The following is a 15012-nucleotide window of genomic DNA, read 5'->3' on the forward strand; positions in this document are numbered from 1 at the left end:
GGGAATTAACATTTAAAAAATAAACAGTAAGCTCCTTTCCAAAATTAACGCTTCGCTAATAGAGCCATGGGTTTATTGTGAGCACAATTTAACCACAGAACAAGTCCGATGATGATTATGGACTTAAAAACTGCACAGGAGAAGTCTAGAGTTTTATCTGTGATGCAACTAAACAGGCAAAATGTAAGCAGGGCATTTTTGAGGCTCAGAGAAGACAACATTGGATTAATGGACTAAAGAGGGAGTATTTTACTTCTATGCAGTATTAAATCGGTTGTTATTGTTTTGAAATGCTATACTTGCTGAAAACAACATATTTATGTTTTTGCATTTAGCATTTTTAACGTTCTGAGTCTCCCCTGCCTTTGCTCATCGCACTAAGTCACTCCCCCTTCAGAGCGCTATCACAACACAATCAGTGTGCATCCTGCTGTGCTGCTGTTTACAGTTTTGTGTCATTTGTATCATTGTGGGAGCATGGGTGACGTAGGCTTGTGAGCTGAGCACTGCACAGAATCTTACCGCTAACTGTAAGGTATAGAGCCTGGGAGAGATTGCTAAATTACTCAAACTCATTTATGTATGGATAAAAAACTAAAACCTCTTCAGGCAGGGAACAATGTTATAACATGATAGAACACTCAAAAAATTCATTTAGCAATATGTGTTTTTTATGCTTTGTGGTCTTAACTTATTAGCCTCTATTTAAAACTCATAATAGAACAGCTTTTAGGACAAATGGATGTGACTTTTCCCCCTGGATGCTACAGTTCCACCTCTCGCCTGAGCAGTAGAGTGGAGGTGCTGCAGTGACCTTGGTTCCCTTGTTTACATGGTGTTATCTGTGTTTACTCTGTGCAGACACACCCAGCCTCTACCATATTATTAAACTATTACACTGTACATCTGAATAAGACATGGAAATCAAGTGTTTGTGTTGTCTTGTATATGTACTGGGACACGTTTGTCTTGTCCCAGTACATATACAGTGTATAAGCAGCTCTTGAGGTCAAAATAAGTACCCTGTGTGCTGTCTGCATCTAATAATGGAGCATTTTATTGCCTAAGAATCAGTAAGTACGCATTACTATGCTAGTTGTTGTCAGCTTTAACAGCATGGTCTGGTTTTCGAAAGTTCTGAAACTCACTGTTATTCAACTAAAATTGTCATTTTAACAATATAAATTTTAACTGCCCTCATTTGTAATAAATATTATAAACCTGCAGAAGGTGGTGATGTCATCTGAAACCCAGCAGTGGAACATTCGGACAAAGCAAGGACATGTAAAGGGCCCATATTACGCTCTTTTCTGTTCACTCAGTTTGACCTTCTGATGTCATATGGTAACACAGGAAGTGCTCCACTGTGTTTTTAAACTCCATACACCTTCACTAGAGTGATTTGGATGATTTCAGCCCTGGATTGCCACGTCACTACTGAACAAAACCACTTTTTTTCCAGTTGACAGATTTTACATTTTGCTTTTACTACCATACCTGGATGACTGTGGGATTACACAGATACTGAACAAAAGGTAAAAGATAGCTGTTAACTCCAGCTGTAGATGTTGACATCACAAGGTGGAAGAGAGCATTTTCAGCTTTTGATATGTAGACAATAATAATGCAGGAGGTAACAGCATTATAACATGACTTAAATCTCACATCAGTCAGTTTTTCTGTAATATAGGACCTCTAAAATGTCCAGAAACTTCTGATAAACAACTTCCTGTTCCTACTGTTAGCCGCACTCAGTCGTGGTTCACATGGCTTTAGTGTAATCTCAGAATCTCCCCTTTGATTAGATCTGTGTAAACATGGCCGCCTGCACAAGCGCTCAGTACAGACCATAACTGTAAACCACAACCCACTTCACCTTCAGCCAGAGAAGAACATGCACTTCTACAGAGGTGGCTAGAGTAGCCCAAAGATTTACTCAAGTAAGATTAGCTTTACTTCAAAACATCTGATGTATAATTTGAAGGAAAAAACATTAAATAATGCACCAAATCTGTTTTTTTCAAAGGATAAATGAGACAAATCATATCTGGAATGAACAGATATTCAAATTTCATATTGTGAACATAAAGCTTTTGTACTTACAGTGGGAGGAACAACGTTTAGTTAAGTTAGAGTACTGTTACTTCAACAAAACAGTGCTCAAGTAGGAGTAGAAAAATGTGCTAAAAAATTACTCTAAAATGTACAATATCATTAAGGAGTTGCCCAAGTAAATGTAACTCACTAAATTTAACAGAACTACCCACCTCTGCTCTTTTATATTATATCTTTAAAGTCCTCAAAATGGCATCCATAACAGAAAGTCTAAACTCGTGAATACACAATTCTAGAGCTGTGCATCACATTTGTGGTTTTATACTTGTTCTGATACAGCTCAAGATCATTCTAAATCTATTCAGGTTCATTTCTGTCCTGTGAATGTGACTTTTTTAGTATCCATACCAGCTCAAATGAGTATCTAGTTTTGATACTAGCTTTAGTAGCAGTGTTTTAGTACAGTACATTTTGTTTGTAACAAAAAAATTTACGAAGTAAAGTGAATACAGTCATATAACCAAGCCTTCTTCATGATCTTTATATACATATTTATAATATATATGAGATATAATATTGTGACATTGTAGATGATATGTTAAAGGAGCTGCACCTGATTTTTATTATTTTAAAAAATGTGGGAAAAATAGAGCTAGTTCATTAGTAACCGTGCTCTTCCTGATTCTCGGACAATAGCTTATAACTTATTAACTTATTTTGACCTTAAGAGCTGCTTATACAATATATCTGTACTTTGCTGAATTAATTGGAAAAAGTCAGGTACTGTCCCTTTAAATCTTGCCTTCTTGGTCCTATCTCCTTTGTGCACATCTGTTAATGACCTCATGTATTTGTGATTAAATGCTTTCGGGAGTGTGATAGATTAAAGGTAAGTGACCGCTAACCTGTGGTGCATGTTTAGTGTTCCATCTTTGTCTCAGTGCCTACATCGAATGTGCTGACTCAATGTTGTCTTAGCTGTAATCTGTCCTCCCCTTTAAAAGTCCTCTTATTAAGTCTACGCTCACATGGGTAACGTCCAAATGGTGTACTTCTGGATATATATACTGACCAAACTAAAGTGTGAATTCTGAAGCAGTGAGTGATTCATGGACTGAACAAGGACAAAACCAAGGACAAAACCAAGGACAAAACCAAGGACAAAACCAAGACTAAACCATGAATCAGCAAAGATTATAGCACTACTAAAGCTAAAATAGGATCAAATCAGGACTAAACCAGGGATTAAACCAGGGACTAAACCAGAAACTCAACCAAGGACTGCACCATGAATAAACTAGGGACAAACAGTACAAAACCAAAGATTAAACAAGAACTTAAGCAGGACTAAACCGTGAACCAAACCAGCGACTAAACCAGGAATAAAGCAAGGACCAAACCAAGGACTACACCAGGACTAGACCAGGGCTAAACCAAGACTATTAGTGATTCCTAATAGTTTTCTTTTTGTGCCAATTGAACCTTCATCCTCGCATCTTACACTAGTCCTTTTTGGATTTCATACAGTTAATTGGAAATGTGTTATTATCATCCTACTGTTATAGTCCTGATTGGAACATTTTGAGCTTATTGGCCCCTATGGTCTACTTGAGACAGACAATAATGTGTCTGTACAAAACTGAATTCATAGCGTTTACATTAACAGTGGCATTTTTTCTTTTTTTCTGATGTGTTCTATGCATCTACAATATCCTTTTAGAGATGACAGAGTTATTTTACATATTTATTTTTGCTTTTACAACCAATTTGAGGAAGAACTTTATAAAGAAACTGTATTGCATCAGATTCCCATTAGTAGGGTGCACTACAGTGACATGAAACAAAATGAAACAAATATATTTTGCACATCTCCACAGACAGCCCAGTGCTGTGCGATATGTCCCGTCTATTCTCACAACCCCACTTTGATTTTATGATTATCAAATCACACAAATCTGTCCGTTCTCTTCAGTTTTATGGACCAAGATATAAAAATGTAATCTTAGTCTCAGTGGGGAAAAGCCCAAATATCCCATGGCTGCACTCTCAAATGTGACAATATGATTATTATTCTCTGTGGGCTCATTTTAATGTCTATATTCATCATAGACTATATCTTTAAAACAGACAGGAGCTGAGTATGAGCAGGGACAACTGTGAATATGTCTTGCGTTATAATAACATTTGATTGGAATAAACTCCAGGGCATCAGAAAAGATAGAAAAAAGGATTTAAACACAATTAAACTCTATGCATGTCGAACCCCAGAACTTTTCAAAGACAAACTCAGATCTAAACTACGACTACACCAGGACATTTCAAAGACTAAACCAGGTCTAAGCCAAGACTTATTCATTCAAAAAGATTTGACCAGGGCTAAGCTCAGTCTTAACTATTACTAAAGACTCAGACTATTACTGAGTCTGAGTTTTAACTATTACTAAACCAGGTTTAAATCATGACAAACCCAGGTGTACACTAGCACCAAACCAGGACTAAAGACACATTTCAAAGCCTCTTTGTCTCATTGTTTTGCATGACCCCATGAAATACTTTCGTTCATTTGTTGTTTGTTGTTTGTTGTTTGTAACCTCTGGTTGCCCCTGTGCTCTCTCTGCAGTGGACCAGAGCATGTTTGAGAACTCCAGTGCACACAGGCAGAGTCCCCAGGTGAGCAGGTCCGGCTCCAGCAAACGCTCCCCAGCCGCAGTGAGCCACAGCCTGGGCAGCAGTGCCTCGGACAGCCCCTCTCCTGGAGGTCAGCAGAGGCTCAAGAACGCCATCAACCTAGGCAAGGCCAAGGTCAGTGTGGGAACTCTGTCATGAGAATTACTACACATTTGAGTGTGTGTGTCTGTGTCTGTGTCGGGGTGTGTGTGTGTGTTGTGATGTGTAAAGAAACCTTATCACAAATTTGGCACCATAAATACAAAAAAACCCAAAAAAACAAAAGCAGTATGAATAAAAAAAGCTTTCATTGACATTTAGATATGACTGAATCTCACAGCCAAGTGATCTCTGTAATACTGCAAACACTGTCTGTTGCTGCATCACATAAAAGGTTAATGTTGAGGTACACTTGATTTTACACTTTTCCTTTATTCTACAATATATAATGATTGAAAAATAATGCCTTGGATTTATACATCACCTTTCAAGACAGCCAAAGCTCTTTACAGTGCAGTATTCATTCTCTCCACACTCGGAGATGGTAAACTACTTTTTAGCCACAGATGCCCTGGGGCAGACTGATGGAAGTGAGGCTGCCAAACTGCGCCATCAACCACACCAACATTCATGCACAACACATTCATACATGAATTCATGGTGGTGTGATGCTAACTGTAGGCATGCTCTGTCTGAGGCTTTGTTAGACTTTGATCTGAGCTTTATTTTAACACAATCTGACCATAAAGAACTGATTTACAACAGGTGAGATGACTTGTACTGGTAAACAAGTCCCTCTCAAACAATATTACAGCCAACTATTTTCACTCTCACCCTTTTTTGTTGATGATTAAACACCTAAACAGGATCATGAATGCTCGTATTGATCTCAGGCTCCTGAAAATGTGTTGTTGAAATCCACTTAGTATTTTTCTTGAGTTTTCAGACAATCTTAAAACTTTTTGGTCAGTGTTTGCTCATGCGTGCATTGTGTCATCATAGTAACTACTGCCATACACATACATTCAACACCCCCAGCGTGATGTCACTGTAAGGTATCAGTATGATTACACAATATTAAAATCCAGACCTCCCAATGTGTTTTCTTTCCCTCTGGTCCAGATGACTGACCTGCTGAGAAGGAAGGAGCCTGCCCACATCGAGGACATTGGAGTAACCGAGGTCAACAAGAGCGTGGACCTGAGCTGGAGCCTAAACCCTAGCAGGTGTGTATGAAAGCGTTGGATATTTCCTGAATAGTTTAAAAAGGGGTATTATGCAAAATATTTTTTAGCTTTCTATTCATATTATAACATTGTGATCTACAGTGGGGCAAAAAATATTTAGTCAGCCACCAACTGTGCAGGTTTTCCCACTTAAAAAGATGAGGGAGGCCTATAATTTTCATCATACGTCATCAATACATACTCTGGTATCTGCTGCATGTAACAGCACAGTTTGATTTACATTAGGAGCTGACTAGGAGAGGCATTCAACTGTAGGAGGTAAGAAACAGACAGGCAAATCATAGACGTGTTTGAACATGTACCCACTCATTTTAGATTAGCAGTGATGACAAAACTACAGTCCCTCCACCGAGCACATGTTGTTTTGTTTTGGTTCGATTGGAGTTAAAGTGAGGTACAAGGTGATTATTTGTACGGCAGGGAGAAAATAACTTGTCAGTAACACAGTTCGTAGCATCTCTGAAAATCAAATGCAGAGTAAACAAGATGCCGCTTAAACCTGTGTTTGTATGCATGATAATCGACTTTATTAGCAATGCAAAGATTATGTGCCCTGAATGTCTCACAGGCCCTGTTTGCACCTATTGGGTTCTTTGACTTGCCATAGACTGGGACAAAAGGGGTCTGATAGGTTTTAGGGCAAAGACAATTTGAATTTGGTTGTTTAGCGCACTCGGAGTTCTCTGTGCATGTAAATAAAGTGATTGTAAAGCTGTACATCTGTGCTTCTGAATAGTGAAAGCTTGTGTGCACTACAATGGATGATGTCTCTAATGTCCTCCTCCAATCTTCATCTTTCTGCTGTGTTTGTTATTCAGAGCCTAATGTCATTAAATATCTATACAAAACACACTCCAGTCTGCTGCACACCACTTTTCATTTGCATTTGTGACTAGAATCAGATGAGATGCTCCAACTGCTAAGGTTATGTTTTATTTAAGTGTTTCTTATACATTTCATACACTGATTTTGTGAATAGAATCAGGTAAATAATATGTGTGAGTGAATAGAACCATTAACCTTGGGTGTGTTTGGATGCGTTTAAGTGCCCAGGGAAAGTGGAGGACTGATGGAGGAGATTCTCACAGATTAATCTTTAGAATTTTAATTAATTGTGCCCCGATGTGTGAAAATGAGAAATGATTTTTGGGCATAATGGACTTATGGATTTGAATGAGTCATTGCCAAGTGGAGGGAATGGAGATTGTAAAGCGTTCAATCTTTTAGCACTGAAAATTATAAAGTAATTCTGTCACTGTTTCAATTAGGCCAATATATGTCAGCTGTGTAGTGGAAATAGTTTGACGGCTTTAAAAACACAGAGGAGGAACAACCACCTAACAGAAGTAGTACTTAGTTACATTTACTCAGTTACATTTACTTGAGTAACTTTTTAAAGAAATCGTCCTTTTCAGAGTACTTTTCTAGCAGCATACTTTTACTACCTACTTACCTCCTACGTGAGTAATATTTTTATTGAAGTAACAGTACTCTTACTCTAATATTTTGGCTACTCTTCCCATTGTGAGTAAGTCTACAAGCGACCAAAGCTTTTTGTGAACAATATGAATGAATCTCTTGCACTGCTCCTTGAAATATGATTTGGTCTCATTTTTATGTCTATCCTATCCAGATTTACACCAAATTACATTAACTCCAAGTTACATCCTGGCAGTTCCTCTTTAAGCTACTCTTACTTGAGTAATAGTTTTCTCAAGTACTTTTTTACTCTTATTTCAGTAATTTCTTGGGTCACTACTTTGTACTTCTACTTGAGTAATATTACCATATTTTCTTAACTATACGTCGCTCTGGAGTATAAGTCGCACCAGCAAAAAATGCGTAATAATGAAGAAAAAAACATATGTAAGTTGCACTGGAATATAAGTTTCATTTTGGGGGAAACTTATTTTACACAATCCGAGACGAAGAACAAACTTTTTATCTTTAAAGGCAAGTTATAATAACAACAATAAAATAGAGAATAACAGGCTGAATAGCAGTACAGCACGCTAACATAACACGTAGATAACCAACTGTCTGGTATGTTTACGTAAAATATTAACAGTTAATCAGATAACAACACCAATGTAACATATGGCGGCTTGTCCACAAACACAAGAGACATGAGAGTTCTTTTCACTGATGTTTACTGTGGTCTTACTTCTTCATCACAGTTCACACTGTAGAACTAGCAAATGCATAAAATATAACATAAGCTCTGGCTCATATTATGTATACACACAAAGCTGCAAATGAGCGCATGGAAAATACACATACCACTTTGGCCTGCTAGTAAACAAACTGGTGAACTGAAAACATTATATTTTACTTCTCAATTGTTTCTTAAATAGTGCTCTGTGGGGTAAGACTTCACATTAGCATAAAAGGCTGAACCGGAAAACAGGAAGTGGTTTTCGTGACCTTTAACTAAACTTATGATAAACAAAACATTTATAATATTGTTCCAGTTTGGTGGGAAACAATGAGTTTATGCTTGCCAGGTACAATATCTGAACTCGTATGCTGGACAGTCAGTGTGACAAGGGTGCTCTGTGATAAAACATCAATTGCTGCCAACTGAATGAACAGCAGTGCAGGTCACAATACAAGTCACAACACAAGTCACAACACAAGTCACAACACAAGTCACAACACAAGTCACAACACAAGTCAAGTGCCAAAAGTGCAGTGTATTTTCTAACCGGTAACAGAAGAGTTGAAGCAACATTGTCTTTAGTGCAGGACTTTTACAGTGTCTCAAAATCTAAGTGTTGTGCTTAATAATATTCACATTCACAGTTTGCAGGGTCGTAAAGTTGAAACAAAACACAAAATATGAACCAAACTCTGCCAAAAAAATCTCCTCCTCGGCCATGATAAAAATAAACAATAACTAGCATGCTAACGCACACTTCCTGATAATTGGACATTAAAACATTTTGTAATTAGACAGCACACAGCAAACTCATTTTGACTTCAAGAGCTGCTTAATATATCTGTTCTGTGGCAAGATACATTTTGCTCAAATGTATGAAATAAAATTGGGTACAGGATCTTTATTATCTAAGAGCACAGGTTGTAACAGTGTACATTTGTGTTCCAGTTCCCTTTCCCCCCTGGACACGTTCCCACGCCTGGACCCTCCCCCTCCCTCGGGAAAGAAGAGGGTGCCCCGCGCCCTGAAAACCACCCAGGACATGATGATCTCCTCTGTACCTATGGTCTCCTCCCCCGAGTCTGCTGACCCCGCCTCCTGCCCGCCGACTCCTAACAAGACCCCACCTACTCCAGAGAAAACACCTCCCACTCCTGAGAAAACACTGCCCAATCCTGAGAAAATCACACCCACTTCTGAGAAAAACACACTTAATCCTGAGAAAACCACACCCATCATCAGCCCGGACACGCCCCCCACGAAACAGGAAGAGGCGGGGCCAATAGAGGATGAACCAGTAAACAGAGGTCAGTAGCTGTAACTCTCATATAATTTCAGGTAAACCGTATATTTTCTGAGGAGAAGTTGCACATGAACGCTGCACAAGTTACGTCACATATAAGGTTCTTAGAGCAGCACATACTGTCCGTTGTGTCATGGTGGAACACAATACTTGTCTTAAAAATCACAAATATACTGTATATTTTTACCAAATTGTTCTGCCTTTGTTTCTTGTATCTTAGAGGTTATGAAATTCCATATTTGGAATTCCGACCGCAAGCATCATAGTAACAAAGAGCAATCTGGAGTGAGGCTCTTGAGGGTAACAACACTTTCAGCCCGCCTGTTATTAATGCTTGCAGGAGCGCTTGATTAGTCTGTTTATATCTTGATTGTGTAGAATGGGTCAATATGAGCATTTTAAGAGAAAAATGATGAGCCTGAAAGCAGCAGTTACAGAGAGAGAGGTGACAGTTTTTCAATAGAAAGTGAATTGGAGCCAGAAGCACTCCCATTGCTCACTATGTACATTTATATATACTGTCTAGAGGTAGGTAGAATCACAAAATGTATTGGAACTTCACATTCACAATCAGTCTTTAATAAGTTATCTTTTATCCAGCAGATTCAGGCTCAGGAATTTGTTGTTTGAAAGTATATATGATATACTGATATGTGTGATATGTGCACTGCCAAGAAGTCACTTTGAAGTATTAACATCTTAAGTACAGCTCGAGTATATGTTATAGAACATATCATAATATTATAGTAATGATGGAAATGGTGGCCTTAGATCATATTAAATGAACATTTTCAAATACATTAGTTTGTGTTTTGTCTTTGTGATTACACCAAAATTTGCAGGTACTACTCATTACTTTAAGGTGCACTATATACATTTTTGGTAACCTACTTGTCTTCATGGCGATTGTTTTGACTGGAATATTCCACACTATGGCCTTAAACTTCAATCATCTTGCAATATTTTTATATCGCCAGCTTTTTGTAAGTGGTAAGTTTAGGTAAATTAAAACAAAAAAGCTGTCAAAATAATACAAAAAAACATAACAGAAACTAAACCTAGACTGACCCAAGTAAGGAAAATCATGAATAAAATCAGCCTTTTATTGAATTTTACTTTCAAATATTGTTGCAATATATTTCTTTTCTTGCTATACCAATGATTGCATTAGCCAATATTGCGATATCAATATGTTTGCAATATATTATTCAGCCCTAGTACACAGAGGATTTATTTTGACCTGAAGAGCTGTTTATACAGTATATCTGGGGGAAAATACCTTTTGCTCAAATACATGGGGAAAAATACGGTGATTCTCTAAGTTTGACTTAACTAGTAAAATAATAGCACTATTAAATATAAATAATAGTTTCACACCAATCAAGAAACAATTTGTGAAGAAATACATTTTTGATGAGACATTAAACATTGTTTCAACAAAATAAAGATGTTTTCTTACATTAAAAATACATTCTGTGTAAATTAGAGGAGTTTTGGCACAGTGTACAAGGTTGCTGCTAGGGAACACTTATGGCATTCCCTAGTGTGATGTTTCCAATCAGGAAGTACAATTTTAAACCTAAAACAATTATATAAATTTATATTTTTTGCTAAATCTTAAATATAAATCTTGTGTGTGTTTTGGTAAAATGAGTAATTTAACCTGGCACTTTAACAATTAGGAGGTGTTAAATGGAGTTTGTCCCTTTGCAGGACCCTTAGACCCAGACTTGAGCCACACTCCAGACCTGGATGAAGCCAGTTGGATCGTGGAGGCCGCTCTGGAGCTGTCCATCCCAGATCTCATCAACCAGGACCCTCCGGAGGCGTGGCTAAAGGGGGGCGGAGCCGACCCTGTCCTGGGCCCCGGTCAGGATGTGTCTCTGGGGAACAGCACCGCCTGTGGGAGAGGTGGTGGGGAGGACGCAGAGGCACACAGCAGTCCAGACCTGCTCTCATTTGAGTGAAATCCAAAGAGGAGAGTTAAACCAAAAATAATGTAAATAAGACATTGCCACATTATTTAAATTTAAAATATGAATATTAAATTGAGTCATTTTGACTATTTTATCCCTATTTACAACTAGTCCTTGATTTTTAATGACTTGTTTTAAAGATGTACTATGTATGTAACTTTTCTGGCGAGGAGTCTGCCACTTGCTTGTCTCCATGGAGATGAACAATATTGTGGTGCTTGGAATGTTCCACAATATGGCATTAACATATCTATCTTACATTTAGTCCATTACAGGTGGTTGTATTACTGAAAATAGCTCCCCATGGACATAGTTAAATGCCAGACTGTGGGACATTCTAGCCAAAGTAATTAGAGCTTCATCAGAAAAGTTACATGGTGTTCCTTTAAGGTTTTTCTAACATTTTATTTGTGGTTAAAAGTATCTGTCAGATTTTTTTGTTAATTTAATTATATTTTTCTTACTCTATCGACAGATAATGAGAAATTTACTGAACAATTTATAATGAAATCATGGAGTCTTAACCTTTTACATATTTGGTAAAAATATGAATTTAAGTAGTTTGCTTATTTTAGAGAATATAACCTCCAATCAATGGGACATGTGACAGACTTAAAGGGACATGTGAAGAGCCCAAAGCATCTCACCAAAGACTGAAGGGACGATTACTGGAAACAACATGGTTTATATTGAGTTTAATATTTTATAATGTAGCATATGAGTGTTTTAATTTCAAGTTTTCTTTTTTCTAATCAACTGTGGTATTGCAACACGTATTGCCTTAAAATGAATGTAATATTGATCTTTTTTTTTTAAATAACTGTACAGTTAAATAGCTAGTATATCTATACACTACATATTTTTGATAACTAGTGATTTCATACCGAAGACTGTTTGGATAAAACATTTTAAATTGTTTTGTATTTAAAGGTCCTATATCTATATTATGCCACATGAAAGAACTTTTAGTCATTTTTGAAAAACACCAAAAGCATCACTGGAGTTGTTTTGTTTCATTCGCACATGTTTGAGTAACCCTGTATTATTAGACTGTTTCATCTGCAAAGCTCAAAATGCTATGTTCTACCTTGTGATGTCATCAAGTGGTAGTTTTAAAGTTAACATCTATGTTTTTTAGACTCTATTGAGCTGTTTTACACTACAATACACTAGAATATCCATAAGTTGTTGCGTTTTTAAAAATATATTTTCGTTTCACCTGTTGTTTGAGATTGCCACAGAAAGTCTCGAATATCTCCTGGTGCTCAGAGGAGTGAAGTAGTTTCAGCAAGACTAAGCTTTAAAGAATTTCAGAGCTGCAAATGTTCAAATGATTATAGTGAATGTGTATGAAGTATGAAGTATGAAGTTTAAAAACACTGTGGAGCACTTCCTGTATCGTCATTTAATGACATCATAAGGTGAAACAGTGTTTCCTATTTTGGAGAAGAACTTAGCCTAAATCTGTGTAATTTGTGTGTTAAATATTTGTAAATGAAACAAAGCACAACTCTTGGGTTGTTTTTGATGAGGAAACATTATAACATCAGTGGCGGAATGTAACAAGTAGTAAAGTATTGTACTTATGTAGAATTTTCAGTCAATTTAGCAGTGGATACGTTTTACCTCATTACATTTGATAACAGGTATTTGTACTTTCTACTCCACTACATATTTTTAACCGGACTGAAAAGTAAAAAATACATTTCATATAATTCGAGATGTTAATTTTACCATGTTCATGGTGACATCCTGACTAAAGTTTTTGAGTTCAAGCAAACACAAATAAATACACAAAATTCATTTTAAAAATGAAGAAATTGATTTATACTGTAACTGTTGACCAAAGTCTGTAAAATTCAAAATCAATATCACTACATTTAACACTTTAACAAATTAACAAAACTTGTGTGAAATACTTTTACTTTTTACTCTAAAAGTATATTTTTAAATGGGTACTTTTACTTAAGTCATTTTTTACCTCTCTGTATCTGTACTTTTTCTTCAGTAACAAAATTGACTCCTTCGTCCACTGCTGTATAACACAGATGAGACATGTGCATAATATATAGGACCTTTAAAAGAGACATTTATTAAACCAAATCGACTGTTGCCCACCACAGATCATCTCCCTGTTAGTGTCATGAGGCAATAACCATGCTGCTAATTTGTCATTTCAAAACTGCTTCACTGCTCACTGTCGTCAGCAGGTGGTGTAAAGTTATAACATGTATTACCAATTTCATACCTGTTTGTATTTTATTGTCTTAAAGAGGTGTCTGCATTGACCTTTTAGTAATTAGGAGCACGGACCGGAAACAAAAATCATAATTCATAAACGTCTAGACTGCAAATTATTCTCATTAACTTTTATAGCTTTAATTATTATTGTCGCCGTGGCATTTAACGAAGCAGGTTGCAATTTGTCCTGCTTTACAGCTAATTGTTTGTGCTAATTTCTCAAACGCTGCTATGAAACTTTTTTTTTATTATATTAATTTGAGCTCTCGCAGGATGATCTCTGGTTTTAGTTTTGGAAGGTTGGTTTGTGCATGTCAGAAAATGGAGGGTTTTGATGTTACATAATTAATTAGTTTGGAGAGTCAATTTCAAGTTTGAGTTTTGACCCTCTGAGGCTGCCTGGGGTGAGTAAGTTAGAATTTCATATGAATTTTATTTAAAAGAGAGATGGTGGCGCCGCTAGACTTTGTGGTCATTCATATGGAGATGTCCTGTTTGAAACGTATTGGATATTCTTGGATATAATTCTATGTAAATGATTTTTCTGCAGCTGATGGAGAGGTGACAGACTGTGGGATATGGAGGGATGTAAAGGAGGTGTATAGTACTGTAGAGATTTGAATAGAGTTCATTTTTTGTATTGAGTTAAGAGGCAGAGAGACACCAAAGATACAGTATTTTACCGTTAAGATTGTCAAATGTACTTCTAAACAGTACTAGAATGTTGGGCTACACGATGTTGTTTTGTTGATGTTTTGTGGTTTTATGTTTTAAAGGAGCTGTATTTAAGATTTGAATTTTAAATGCCATAAATATGACCTATCTGTGTCCCCAGATACAAGGTAAACGTGTTCAAATCAAATCAAATATAGCTTTTGCCGATAACTGATGCTGATTTATTCTTAATTACAAAAACATTGCACGGGATGGAAAAGTTGTTTATGTTACAATTTGCTGTTTTGGTTCTCGAGATGATTATCCAAAGCAGAATGAACCTCAAATTAGTTTCTCTTGTGGGTTGCCAGTGCTGGGATCCAGTTGGTTTAAAACTAGAAGGACTCTCTCTGATCTGAACTGTCACTACCTAAACCCCAGTACCCTCAGCCAGTCATGAATCAGTGCTAGTGCAGCCTTTGCCGCTCAGTGAGTGAATTCTGGAGGTTTTGAGCTTTCACATGAGGTCTGGCCTGTCCATATACTGAAAATGAGGGGAATAAAAACTTGTATGCGTCGTCTATCTGCAGATTAAGACACTGGCAACCCAGGTTTAGTTGGGGATTTATCTTAATTACAGCTAAAAGATGGCAGGCTACATTCAGTTCCATTAAAGTCAATAATTAGACCATTTTTAGGTATAGAATGAAT

At 36.9% G+C, this 15012-nt stretch overlaps 1 protein-coding gene across 1 annotated transcript in view; it reads left to right on the forward strand.

The window, feature by feature from the left end:
* Positions 1 to 11440, forward strand: part of LOC117394025 (carboxyl-terminal PDZ ligand of neuronal nitric oxide synthase protein-like) — a 204469-nt gene extending 193029 nt beyond the window's left edge. Inside the window, exons 11-14 of the mRNA XM_033992037.2 lie at positions 4676 to 4857; positions 5845 to 5948; positions 9076 to 9434; positions 11144 to 11440. Of these exons, the coding sequence (XP_033847928.1) occupies positions 4676 to 4857; positions 5845 to 5948; positions 9076 to 9434; positions 11144 to 11397 (899 nt within the window). The 3' untranslated portion in view covers positions 11398 to 11440. The remainder of the gene's footprint in view (positions 1 to 4675; positions 4858 to 5844; positions 5949 to 9075; positions 9435 to 11143) is intronic.
* The last annotated feature ends 3572 nt before the right edge of the window (positions 11441 to 15012 follow it).

Source organism: Periophthalmus magnuspinnatus, chromosome 4 (assembly GCF_009829125.3).
Source record: "Periophthalmus magnuspinnatus isolate fPerMag1 chromosome 4, fPerMag1.2.pri, whole genome shotgun sequence".
Lineage (NCBI taxonomy): Eukaryota > Metazoa > Chordata > Actinopteri > Gobiiformes > Gobiidae > Periophthalmus > Periophthalmus magnuspinnatus.